Source organism: Scyliorhinus torazame, chromosome 2 (genome assembly GCF_047496885.1).
Source record: "Scyliorhinus torazame isolate Kashiwa2021f chromosome 2, sScyTor2.1, whole genome shotgun sequence".
In the NCBI taxonomy this organism is placed as follows: domain Eukaryota; kingdom Metazoa; phylum Chordata; class Chondrichthyes; order Carcharhiniformes; family Scyliorhinidae; genus Scyliorhinus; species Scyliorhinus torazame.
Genome location: NC_092708.1, coordinates 94,228,288 through 94,241,890, shown reverse-complemented (window position 1 = coordinate 94,241,890; position 13,603 = coordinate 94,228,288). Strand labels below are relative to the sequence as shown.

Genomic DNA, 13,603 nt, shown 5'->3' with positions numbered 1-13,603 from the left:
CTCTCCGTGGCACTGTTTTCCATTTTGTACTTTTTTGTTTTTTTGCGCAGGAATGGTACCCGAGGACACTTCAGTGGCCCTGCACCTTTGTCTGACTCAAAAACCTACTGCACAGCACAATCCTAAATTTACTCGTTTCCCTCACTACCAATCCAGCTGTCCCACATCTGGTTCTCAATGTTCAGCAATTAAAGTACTGTCTGTAGTAGAGGGACTTTACTTGCTGTGGATTCAATGCCTATATGGCTCCTCCTGTGGTCTTCAAACTGACACTGCTGCTGCCACATTGCTTTTCTGGTTCTTTATGCAAATTCTCCAATCACACACCGGATTGGTAAACTATAAATAGGTTCTATTTATTTGAGAAGCTCGAACTGATACACACACACATTGCAGTGAGCTCAATACTACCTGCTGGTCATATGCTGCTTTACATCCTGGTTCCGCTATGACATGTACACCATTTGCATATGATGTATTACAATCCCAGACCAGACCCCAACCATGACTAGGATACTGAACCAAAATGCCGATATTTTAGTTTATTTTGTTTTAGTTTACTTTGCAAGACTGTGCAGAAATAATCATTCGTTCCAGGAGTGATTGCTTAAAAAAAATAGCGATTTGGTATTTTAAAACACAACTTTATTATGAATCCAATCTTAAATTGTAACAAAATTCAGCAGGAGCTAGGGAATGTGGATTGGGAGCAGCTTTTTAAGGGTAAATCCACATTTGAAATGTGGGAGTCTTTTAAGGAAAGGTTGATTCGAGCATGTCCCTGTGAAAATGAGGGATAGAAATGGCAAGATTAGGGAACCATGGATGACTGGTGGAATTGTGAGACTAGCTAAGATGAAAAAGGAAGCATACATAAGATCTAGGCGACTTAAAACTGATTAAGCTTTGGAGGAATATCGGGAAAGTAGGACAAATCTCAAACGCGCAATAAAGAGGGCAAAAAGGGGTCATGAAATACCTTTTGGCTAACAGGGTTAAGGAAAATCCCAAAGTCTTGTATTCGTATATAAGGAGCAAGAGGGTAACTAGAGAAAGGATTGGCCCACTCAAAGACAAAAGAGGGAATTTATGCGTGGAGTCAGAGGAAATGGGCGAGATTCTTAATGAGTACTTTGCATCGGTATTCACCAAGGAGCGGGACATGATGGATGTTGAGGCTAGGGATGGATGTTTAAATCTCTAGGTCAAGTCTGCATAAGGAAGGGGGAAGTTTTGGGTATTCTATAAGGTATTAAAGTGGTCAAGTCCCCAGGTCCAGATGGTATCTATCCCAGGTTACTGAGGGAAGCGAGGGACGAAATAGCTGGGGCCTTAACAGATATCTTTGCAGCATCCTTGAGCATGGGTGAGGTCCCGGAGGACTGGAGAATTGTTATGTTGTCCCTTTGTTTAAGAAGGGAAGCAGGGATAATCCAGGGAATTATAGACCTGTGATCTTGACGTCAGTGGTAGGCAAACTGTTGGAGAAGATACTGAGGGATAGGATCTATTCACATTTGGAAGAAAATACTTATCAGTGATAGGCAGCATGGTTTTGTGCAGGGAAGGTCATGTCTTACAAACCTAATAGAATTCTTTGAGGAAGTGACAAAGTTAATTGATGAGGGAAGGGCTGTAGATGTCATATACATGGACTTCAGTAAGGCGTTTGATAAAGTTTCCCATGGCAGGTTGATTGGAAAAAGTGAAGTTGTATGGGGTTCAGGGTGTACCAGCTAGATGGATAAAGAACTGACTGGGCAACAGGAGACAGAGTAGTGGTGGAAGGGAGTGTCTCAAAATGGAGAAAGGTGACTAGTGGTGTTCCACAGGGATCCGTGCTCAGACCACTGTTTGTGATATACATAAATGATGTGGATGAAGGTATAGGTGGTCTGATTAGCAAGTTTGCAGATGATATTAAGATTGGTGTAGTTGCAGATAGCGAGGAGGACTGTCCAAGAATACAGCAAAATATAGATAGGTTGGAGAGTTAGGCAGAGAAATGGCAGATGGAGTTCAGTCCAGGCAAATGCAGGGTGATACCTTTTGGAAGATCTAATTCAAGAGCGGACTATATGGTCAATGGAAGAGTCCTGGGGAAAATTGATGTACAGAGAGATCTGGGAGTTCAGGTCCATTGTACCCTGAAGGTGGCAACGCAGGTCGATAGAGTGGTCAAGAAGGCATACAGCATGCTTGCCTTCATCGGATGGGGTATTGAGTACAAGAGTCGGCAGGTCATGTTACAGTTGTAGAGGACTTTGGTTAGGCCACATTTGGAATACTGCGTGCAATTCTGGTCGCCACGCTACCAGAAGGATGTGGATGCTTTAGAGAGGGTGCAGAGAAGGTTCACCAGGATGTTGCCTGGTATGGAGGGTGCTAGCTATGAAGAAAGATTGAGTAGATTAGGATTGTTTTCGTTGGAAAGACAGAGGTTGAGGGGGACCTGACTGAGGTCTACAAAATTATGAGGAGTATGGACAGGGTGGATAGCAACAAGCTTTTTCCAAGAGTGGGGGAGTCAATTACAAAGGGTCACTATTTCAAGGTGAGAGGGGGAAAGTTTAAGGGAGATGTGCGTGGAAAGGTTTTTACGCAGAGGGTGGTGGGTGCCTGGAACGCTTTGCCAGCGGAGGTGGCAGAGGCGGGCACGATAACATCATTTAAGATGCATCTAGACAGATATATGAACGGGCGGGGAACAGAGGGAAGTAGATCCTTGAAAAATAGAAGACGGGTTTAGATAAAGGATCTGGATCGGCACAGGCTGGGAGGGCCGAAGGGCCTGTTCCTGTGCTGTAATTTTCTTTGTTCTCTTTAACTTCAGACCTGACAAGAATAGCTTACAATTACCCCTTAACACTACTCAATTCCCCATTCAGCAACAAGAAAAGAAACGTACAGCTCTCAATCCAGCTTAAAACCAGCATGACAAAGTAATATTTGCTTTACAGAACAAATTCTGGCTATTGTTAGAACCCTTTCAGACTCTGGCTGAACATCTTCAAATGGCTATTTCATCTGGGTTGTTTCAGTCTCTTGTCTTCAGGCAAGACTGCTCTGCTTTAAAATATTATTACTATCCTACTGGGAAAGAAAATGACATTTACTTGTGGTCAAAACAAGGATTCCCAGATCAGACTTCAACTCTTCTCCCCAAAAGCTTTTTCAAAATCAATCTCTCTCTCTTGTTTTTCTCTCTTTCCCCCCCCCCCCCCCCCCCCCCCCGAGTTTTTAAAAAAACAAAACACAACAACAAATGAACTTTCTAGGGACTGAAAGCACGTGAAGTCCCCACGGACTGTTCCCAGTCAAACCACAGTGCATTTGCCTGGTTGAAGAACCCATTTCTCTGTCAATTTCACCTTCAGGCTGCTGAAGGCTCTCTGGATCTGCAAAACAAAATCCTTTAAGAAAACAGGACCACTGCAGTCAATCACACTCTAACCCCAGGCTTTTAACTCTTAAATTGCCCAGTACATATATAATCCAATTTTCCTAAAATCCTCCATTTGCCGCAGATGTTAAAGTGATATCGCAACAGAAGGTAGTGAATGTTAAAACATCCAAACGCTATTTGGGGAAGGAGGAGACCGAGGTCAATATTTACTCAAGTTAAGTTTATTCACAAAGTGAAAAATTATGTGTAAAGCTCCTCCGCTTATTCTCCACCCTAGTGTCAATAAGTGTCTCTTTATATTTGTTCAAATAATGAATGTACTCCACTGGTTTATCTTTTCCCTTAATTTATAAAATGAACAGATTCCCTTATTTAATTTTCAATTAATGTTCATAAGTATTTCCAAGTAAATCAAAGAAGAAAATCATTTTCCATAATCTATCTAAAAGTATTACATTACAAGGTGCCCCTCTTCTAGGACTTCCAGTTTACTGACTTGCATCAACCCATTTGCTCTGATTTCCCTTTTTCTCTAAAATTTGTTGCACATTAACACTGTTGATCTTTCTTCACTTCCACGTTTTGTCACATGAACACTATCCCACAAGGAACAATTATCTGTGTAAAATTCAATGTGCAAACCTTTGAATGCCACTCTTGTATAGAATTTCTCCTAAAATTTGACAAATAGAATCCCGTATCCAGTGTTTCTGCAGGTAAAGTACTTTAATAGCCCTTTTTGTTTTCTTAATTTCCCAGGATAAAGGACAATTCTGATTTTCACCCACCAAAATATTATAAAACCATAAGACGTAGGAGCAGAAGTAATTTGGTCCATCGAGTCTGCTGCACCATTCAATGAGATCATGGCCGATCTGATATAGCTCAAATTCGCTGTCCGCCTTATCCCCATATCTCTCGATTCCCTTGCTGATTAAAAATCTGTCTGTTAGCTATTAACATACTGAATGACCCAGCCTGTTACAACCCCCAGCGGCAAATAATTCCACAGATTCACTACCCTCTGAGAGAAGAAATCCCCCCCCCCTATCTGTCTTGAATGAGTGACCCCATACTCTTGAGATTATGCCCTCTGGTCCTCTACTTTCCCACAAGAGGAAACATCCTTTCAGCATCTACCCTGTCAAGTCTGCTAATCCTAAGTCTCCAATGAGTACACAATCAAGTTGTTTAATCTCTCTTCATAAAATCACTCCATACCCAGGATCAACTCGCTGCACCCATCAGGAGGTTTGGCATGAGAGGCATCACTAAGGATTGTTAATTTCATGATCTTTTGAGTCACCCAAGAATGGAAATTTAATTATACATTTCACCATTTAAAAAAAAAAAAAAATATATATATATATATATATATATATTTTCTTTGTCCTTAAAACGTCCTTGATCTTTAGGATACCTAATTGTAGTACATAGTTTTAGTAGGTCAAAGCTAGCATTTGGTCTTCGTAGTACATAGTTTTAGTAGGTCAAAGCTAGCATTTGGTCTTTCAAAATTGCAATCAGCTTTGCAACTGCTCAGTTTATTCTTTAAATATGGCAGCATCTTTCTGTGATGACTTAGCATGAATCACCCACTCTACACAGTTTAATATCTAAAATAATGTATTTAAAAGCCCCTGAAGTCTGACTTTCAATATTAATCCCACTTTAACCTTATTAATAACACATTTCTCATTCCATGGTACCACCCCATAATAATTCCAGAAGACACTTCACCCGGCAAAAAAAAAAAAAAAAAAATTTTTTTAAATGCTGTTTTCATGTCAGTTGATCTGTACACTCATGAACGTGGCCAGAAGAGCTAAAAATACTCTGAATTTACTTTTCCCACTGTGAGAAAGTCCGCTTTATCAGCTGTATTGCCCAATTGCTCTTCAAAACCCTGAGAAACTAGCGTTGTTAAGTCACATCTTCAAGGGCCTTTTTCTATACAAATCTATCAATGCTCGAAGACTGACTGTCCCGTATCTGGTACATAAACTCTCAATTCCTTCCTACTATCGAATTCCTTTTTGTTTGGCCTCTTATTAGTTTACCGTGTAATTTACTGGCAGCCACAAGAACTTCATGGCCATGAGGACGTCTGTTTCTAGTCCTATCTCGCAACTTTTCTGTAGCCCTACTTTGCGTAATCTATTCAAGTTGTGGCTTCGACTAGCACTTCATGTCTTTTGGGACTGTCATTGCAAGATCTCGCCCAAAGACTCTTTTTCTGGGACGTGATTGTTTTCTAAACAAGAGTCACTTTAGTACCTGCTATTAGACCTCAGCCTGTGCTTTATTACTTTCCATTCCTTTATCCCATTCTGCCAGCCTGTGGACCTAACTTTGTCAATCATAGTCTCGAAAATTTGACCAACACTTGAACTTTTCAGTTGTTTTTCCTGTTCCACAATAGCCGCCTCTCTCCATTCACTAGTCCTTTTTGGAACATATGTCACAAGTCGCAACTTAATGCAGTAGGATGTGGTAGCCCTATCCTGTGTGTCTTCAGCCTTCTGAATTCTGTGTTTTGTGTCACTTGAGAACTCTGCTTTTCCACTTTGGGTAGTTCATCACATTTTGAGTCGCACCTGAAGCACCTGTTAAATGTTCCCTCGAAATTCCTGGGGTTCACTTGCCTACTATTGTTGCTTTGTTTTTGCTGTAGAATCCAGATCATTCATGCTCATTCCTTCTGTCCGTAACTGTTTTTTTCCACTAATGCCTATATCTCAAAAGGCCACAATTATTAAATCCTCTGTTCTTTTTGCCATCATGAAATGTCCCATTTGCTTCATCAAAGCTATTGGAAATTACTATCTCCCCAAGGATATTTTTTTCAAGGCAGCAGACATCTGACCAAAGGGATTCTGTTTCTGAGAACCAGACCCCAGTTGAGACCAGGAACCTGTTCATATGTGACACCTTAGCATGGTCCAGTAACTTAACTGTGAAAACTGAACGAGGAATCTCTATTGAATTTCTACAATCTTTAAAGCCCATGATATGCATTCCTCCCATGAAATCTGTTTTGAAGTCTTATCAAAGTCTTGCCATGCCAGGAAGGCGTCCAATAGATCATTCTGGTCAATTACATACATGAATTCTGGAAGAGTCGAACCTTCCTCAGCATCCAGATTTTACTTTTGCTAGGAGGCAATGCCCAGGCTATGCCTTGCCAAAGAGGAGCTTTGTTATGGATGCAGCACATCCACATCATTCCACCACTGGTCATACGGTTCAGACTTTGAGAACATGGGCAGGTAATCAAACACTGACCATTTATATTTGCTTTTTGCCATTCTTCACAAAAGCCACTCATTGTCTGGGGGGGGAAAAATTCTTAGCTTCCAACCTTCACCTTTAAGCAACCATTCGCCATCACCATATTAAACTTCTAGCAGCCGTTTGGTGAAGGTGGAGATCAGAAGTCTGTTTAGATGTATTCACAAAGTAAAACATTACAAGTGTATAGCACCTTGCTCTACTCCTACCCAGTGTCAATAAGTGTCTCTTTTTATGTATTCAAATAATGAATGCCCTCTGTCGGTTTATATTTGCCCTTAATTTATATATTTAACGGGGAACTGTTAAGCAAGAGTATGATGAATTGAGATGGAGGTTGAAAAGTTCCTCGGTGCAAGGACTGAAGAAGGAAATCAGTGAAGATATGAAAGTTTTCATCATCCTTGTGACAACAGTAGAGAATGGGGATTTTAAATTAGAGACGAGAAGTTGGGCACGGTGAGATGCTCAAAGGAAGAGACCAGTGCCATAAGTGTTTGGAGAATAAACCAAGGTGTGATTTGATGATGATGAGACCTCTGCTGATAGTGCCACGGTCTGAATGGGGAAATGGTAGAAGGTATTAACAGGCAAGGGGGCTTCATTTGGGAAAGTTTTCTGTCAAGGAATCATCGGCAGTATACTCCTGGATGGCAAGAGCCTTGTCCACAAGTGAATCAACATTCTGGAGAGAGATGCAATGAAAGGCACCGATTTGCTGGCCCACAGGGTCAGCAGAGAGGTTTGCATGTTCAGCCCCCATTAGGCTTGTTGACCAGGAAGGTTGGTGAAAAAGTAGGATGGGGTTATTTGGGTTGCTGAAAGGAGGCAGTGATTAGAATGCCAATAGAGGCACAAAAGGATCCAGTCTGATTATCCAAGAGGGAATCAAACCTGAATGGCAGCAGGAGAGTTGAAAGGTTAAGGAGTACTGGAAATTAATTTATGAAGAATGATTAACTGAAAAATAAATCGAGGCATAACAATGAGGAATAGAGAGCAAACAATAGTAAGGAGTCCAGAGTAGATCCTATGGGGCAAGGTTGATGTAGGCGGGATCAAATAGCCATGGAGAATCGATGAACTGTTCTCCAAGTTGTGAGATGCATGTGGCAGGTGAACGAAATCCAGAAGCTTTTTGAAGGGTGGGTTTTTCAAGGATTCACTTGGAGGTAGTTCCATGTAAATGAAAATTCAGAAGATGTGCAGAATTGGTTGTGAGGCGCAATGATGATCAGGAAGTTGGAGGTAACTATTAAATGGCAGAGAGATCGACTTGGGCTTGTTAACTGAATCTTCTGCCAGGAACCAAGCTGGAAAGCCAGCAGAATAGTGGACCAGTCACAGGCATAGTGGTTGAAAGGTGGTAAGCTGATCAAAGTTACTTAAAAATAGAAAGTCTTGCAATGTAGCCATGTGAAAAAGTATAGTATTGATTTCTACAGAAGCCGAAGAATTTGGAAGCAGTTTTTGAGGAAAGATGCAATTCTAATGAGAAGAGCAAAGAATGGGCAGTAGTGGTTTAAACCAGCAGTTAATTTGTCGTTGGGGCTAAAATGTACCCACTTTTAGAAATGGAGAAAATTAACCTGGTAAGAGGAGAAGAGATAGGAGGAGAAAGGGCAATGGATGGCCAAGTACAGAAGTGAATTATAGTGTGCTGATAGTCCGGGCAACACCTGGAATCTCTGACATGTAGGATTTCTGGCTTAACTTTTGAGTCTAAAATTATTCTGGCATAGGTATGATTTGGAAAGAATAATTATATAACCAATAGGTAAGATTAAACTGATAACAACTAGTAATGGAATTCAGGAACATAGTTGTTTTTTGGCATCTGAATCTACATCGCTGCCGAAAATAGAAATACTTGTTCCTAACTTCGTTTCTTCAGATAGGATGACTTTTTTAAGTGCTTTCTAGCCCCATACACATAATTTAATGTTTTTTTCCCCCTCTCACTGAGTGCAAGTGGTACTGGTGATAAATGTCAGTTAGCAAAAGATGCTACTGGTGATGCAGATCTGCAGCTGGAGCTGGGGTTGATCAGAGGAGGCTGGCAGAACAATCCACCGTTCAACTTAATCTTTTTGAGACTGGTCAAAGTTGTAGAAATGGTGTTCTCTGCAGGAGTTTAATCTGTATGATTTAGAATCTATTACTAATTTTTGAATGCCTTGTATTATATGATATTGCTCTCTATTGCGTCCTGGCATTTTGTTGGAGCCGAGGAATAGCTGCTGCAACGCTTCATGTGATTAGCAAACAATCTAGAGCTTGCATCATCACAAATATCTTAATGGAACAAAGTGTCTTGGCTAAGCATTAGTGAGTTTTAATTATCAGACCAGTTTGTTCAAGTCTTTCTAATCTGATCTCTCCAAAACCGTGCTAGGACTACCATTTTGGAACCAGGACTTCACGAACAGCTAGGTTGTTTCATCAAGCATTGAATATAGTAAACTATATTTTTAGTAAAGACCATCTTATAAAGTTATTTAAAAAGGGTTCCGCTTCTGGAAGAGGTTCACATATAGCTCACATTCCAACCATACCTTTGAGTTTACGAGGCCTTGGCTTGGCCAGAAGTGAAGGCCGTAGTTGTTTTGTAACGTGTTGTAGAATTTTTCACTTTGTCAACGTCTGGGGTTGAAAGCTCTTATTCGAAGTGGAAAACACATCAAAAAGTAAAGCATTGATTTGTATTTTAGTAATAGGAATGTAATAGCTTTTTCTATAAATGGGTATAAGCTCTAAACTCTGCTCTTTCCTAGGGAGAGTATGCTTTGAAGCAACTTTCAGTAGTAATCAAATCCATTTGTTTTTAAAATAAGTTAATTAGCTGATTTTCTTTTAATACTTGTGTGACGTAGGTCTGCTGCATTCCATTGAAGTTGGTATTAGTGCAAATAATTTTTTGCACTTTGAGTGTGATACACATACTCTTTAGGATGCAGGTTCACATTCGATGGTTTGTACTTCCCAGAAACGACCACCTTTTTGGACTTTGCGTCATGGTCAATCACTTGACTGCCAAAAAGTATCAGAAATCTTGGGGCATGAACATGGAAGATGACCATGATTATTGAGGCATGTGAGCCCATAAACAATCCAAATTATCCTGAAATAAGATGATCATGTTTGGCGTCCATGCTGCAATCTTGAAATGATGCAAGTACTTTGCCTGAACAGCCAGAATTGTTTGCGTGCTGTTGAAATAGCTTGAATATTCAAGGATGGAAAAATGCAACTTGGCGAATATTTAAAATGTTGCTAAAATTAAAATAAATTACTGCGGATGCTGGAATCTGAAACCAAAACAGACTCTTTGTCAAAGTTAGAGATATGTTTCTAGGTCTCTCTCTCTTTCCAGTTTTCTCTAGTTTTGACAAAGTCATCTAGATTCAACATTAGCTCCGTTCCCCCTCCTCGGATGCTGTCAGACCTGCTGTCCAGCATTTTCTGTTTTCATTGTGGGTGGCACGGTAGCACCGTGGTTAGCACTGTTGCTTCATAGCGCCAGGGTCCCAGGTTCAATTCCCAGCTTGGGCCACTGTCTGTGCAGAGTCTGCACGTTCTCTCTGTGTCTGCATGGGTTTCCTGTGGGAGGAAACCGGAGCACCCAAAAGTCCCGAAAGACGTGCTGTTAGGTGATTTGGACATTCTGAATTCTCCCTCCGTGTTCCTGAACAGGCGCCGGAGAGGGTGACCAGGGGATTTTCACAGTAACTCCATTGCAGTGTTAATGTAAGCCTACTTGTGACAATAACAATGTGTAGTTGAAACTTAATTTCAACAATGAAAGTAAATAAGTACACTTGCTAACATATTAATTTAATTATACCAATCTTTTTACTGCAGGGAAACTGATAATTTTGAATATGCTGAACCTTAACTGAAGCTTGCAAACTACATTTATTAAAGTTTGCGATGTGAATATTTTCATTGCTTTTGTACTTGCATATTTTGTAACAGTTGAGGTATTTGCAGTATGCAAGTTGTAAACATTTTGGTGTTAAGTCAGATATTTAGATGAAATGTAAAATTGTTGGAAACGTTCTGTACCGCTCGACACATGTTCCTTCTGTCTCCTATTATATCAACTTACTTTATAAGCTCTTTTACAGGATGGAGAAGTGGATGCTGAGGAACTGCAGAGATGTTTAACACAGTCTGGGATACATGGTACTTACAAACGTAAGCAATTCTTTTGGATCTTTATAATTGGCCATACTTGTTTATAACCTTGTAACACTAAATGCATTCGTTTGAATGTCTGTTCTTGGGATCACTATTGAGAATTCTTATTTGTTTGCAGCATTTCCTGTTTCACAACATTTTTTTTTTATATCTGTGATTTCCCTGGTCTCATCTTGTCTATATATTTCCAATGCCCTGCAACAACAATCTTGTTTTAAATGTTACTTCCATCTCCAAAATTGTAGATAGGAAGCCGAAGGAATTAAAAAGATGTTTATTTTCTTTGACATTATAGGTTAAGCTATAATAGGAGTGATTAACAATGGGGGAAGACAAGGGTAAATAGAATTAGTTTCAATTTGATGTAAAATGTAACATTGAATTATGAGATTGAAGCCAGTTTTTGGAGGGTGGCTCGCATTGCGGAAGAAAGTGATGGAGGCATCATGCTGGGTGTGCACAAGGGTGTTTAATGTGCAATACAATTCCCCACTCCCGATGGTGGTCTCAGTGATCCTCGGTGCTTGGCCACCTAGCTCTGCCACTACGTCTAGGTGTCTCCCTAGGATGCACATCAGAGGTGGAGGTAGCCAGCTGCTTACCTCGTCCCATGGTCTTCGATGCGCACTTGTCGACGACACATGCACAGCCGTGCTGCCCTGTCCCGTGTGCTGACTGCGAGGTGTGGCCTCATTAGAAGGGTGGAACTTGAGGGAGCTGATTGCTACTGCCGCCACTCCATGGGATGTATCCGGATTGCCACCCAGCATCCCTCTCCTCCCGGTCAGTACCCATAGGGCCCTGGGGTTTACCTTAGGATGGCGGGGCAGCTGGTTTGAGCTCTGGCTGCCCCTGCATCATCTGGCTCTGCATGCCCTGTGTTGCCTTTTTTACTTGCAATAAATATGGTCGTCAATAAGGTTGCCCTTTTATCCAGACATTGATATGATATGCTAGAGTCGCCAGGTATCAAATGATACTGCCACAAGGTTCGACCGGGTGTCGATCAAAGAGCCAGACAACCAGTTAGTTAGTTCAAGATCGATGGTACTTTATTTACACACAAGATTAACTTACACATGCAACATAAACACAACTAGTTATACTACGCCTAACAACTATGACAACCTGTACTTAACTTCAGGCATCTGGCTTAGGTCAGAGGAACAGTGGCCTTTGTTCGTATCTGGATCTACTGTGTCTGGAGAAGTAACTGCTGCTCAGCTGGGCTCATCGGTCTGGTAGCGAGCGTTGAACTTGCTTCTGGTGGTGCTACGATTGGAGATGGACGTTGCCGGAGCGCCAGGCCCAAAAGAGATCGAACACATGGCAGTGTCTCTTTATCCTTGGGGAGTTTCGCGCTCTTTTGGGCGGTCCTTAGATTTGGACCCCATTAATTGGGCAGTGCTCGATCACTGTCTTCGATCTGAGCCAATAAAGGGGCGGGTGCCTTGATGGCTGGGCGTGTCCTAAACGGTCATTGACCCTGTTCTTGATGCTTCCTGAGTATAGGGAGTGGTGCCGAAAATGTCTGTGCTTGTATCGGTTACCTGAGTATTAATCCTTGTCTTATGGAGATGGGTCATTAAAATGCTGATCGGTTGGGGGTTTCGATGCTGTCTGGATTATTTGCTCAAAAATATACATTCAGGCTCTGTGCCTGCCTGAATCTTACATTGTCCATATTTCCTGTTAGGCTTTGTGAATGTCCATGTTTCTTGTTGTAAGTGGCCATCCCAGATGGCTACACCTAGCGGTTCCCCATGGTCCACACCATTGTATCGATGCTCCTCAGTGACAGGGACATGTTCTGCATCGCCTTGGCAGTGCCTACCTGCGACTGGGACAAGCTCCTCGGCCATTCCCATCTGAGAGTGGGACACGTCCCACAGAACCTCGTCAAGGTCCGCCTGGAACATTCTGTCGAGACCCTCAGCCATGGCCGTCACTGACTGCGCAACACCTTGGACACCTTCACTAATGGTGTTGATGTCATTAACCAGGATCTCCACTGAGGTCGCCACCGTAGCAGTGTCGGCCTCGATGTCATGCATTGCCGGCGACATCTCTTGTGCCCGTAGCCTCTAGGACTCCTCCAAGCGGCTATAGATCTGCTGGAGTGTCGCTGACATCTCCCTCTGAATGTTCCGGCCGCTCCCTAATGTCACCCATCAGCTCCAGTTAATCCAGTTCCAGAGGCTCAACATCAGGCTGGGCGGCATGGTAGCACAGTGGTTAGCACTGTTGTTTCATGCGCAAGGGTCCAAGTCCCATTCCCGGGTGGGTCACTGTCTATGCAGAGTCTGCACTTTCTCCCTGTGTCTGCATGGATTTCTTCCGGGTGCTCCTAATTCCTCAAGTCCCGAAAGACGTGCTGTTACGTCATTTGGACATTCTGAATTCTCCCTCCGTGTACTGAACAGGTGCCAGAATGTGGTGACAAGGGGCTTTTCACAGTAACCTCATTGCAGTGTTAATGTAAGCCTACTTGCGACAATAAAGATTGTTTTATTTTAACTGGGTCCTGGGATCCAGCAGACCTCCAACTGCTGTCTCACCTGTGAGGTTCCTGCCTCCACCTGATGTACATCATCAGCAGTCAGGTGCTCACTATATTGTGCCCCAGAAGCCCGACCACTAACATTTCACCACCGAGGTGTGTGTATGGGCGCTGGTGGAGAATGAGGGTGACAGCTGTGCCGCATA

General features: G+C 42.1%; 1 protein-coding gene across 1 annotated transcript in view; it reads left to right on the top strand.

Annotated features, from left to right (window-relative positions):
- The window catches only part of LOC140389756 (sorcin-like), a 52,259-nt gene that overhangs the window by 26,553 nt on the left and 12,103 nt on the right, over window positions 1–13,603 (top strand). Inside the window, exon 3 of the mRNA XM_072474249.1 lies at window positions 10,825–10,894. Within this exon, the coding sequence (XP_072330350.1) occupies window positions 10,825–10,894 (70 nt within the window). The remainder of the gene's footprint in view (window positions 1–10,824; window positions 10,895–13,603) is intronic.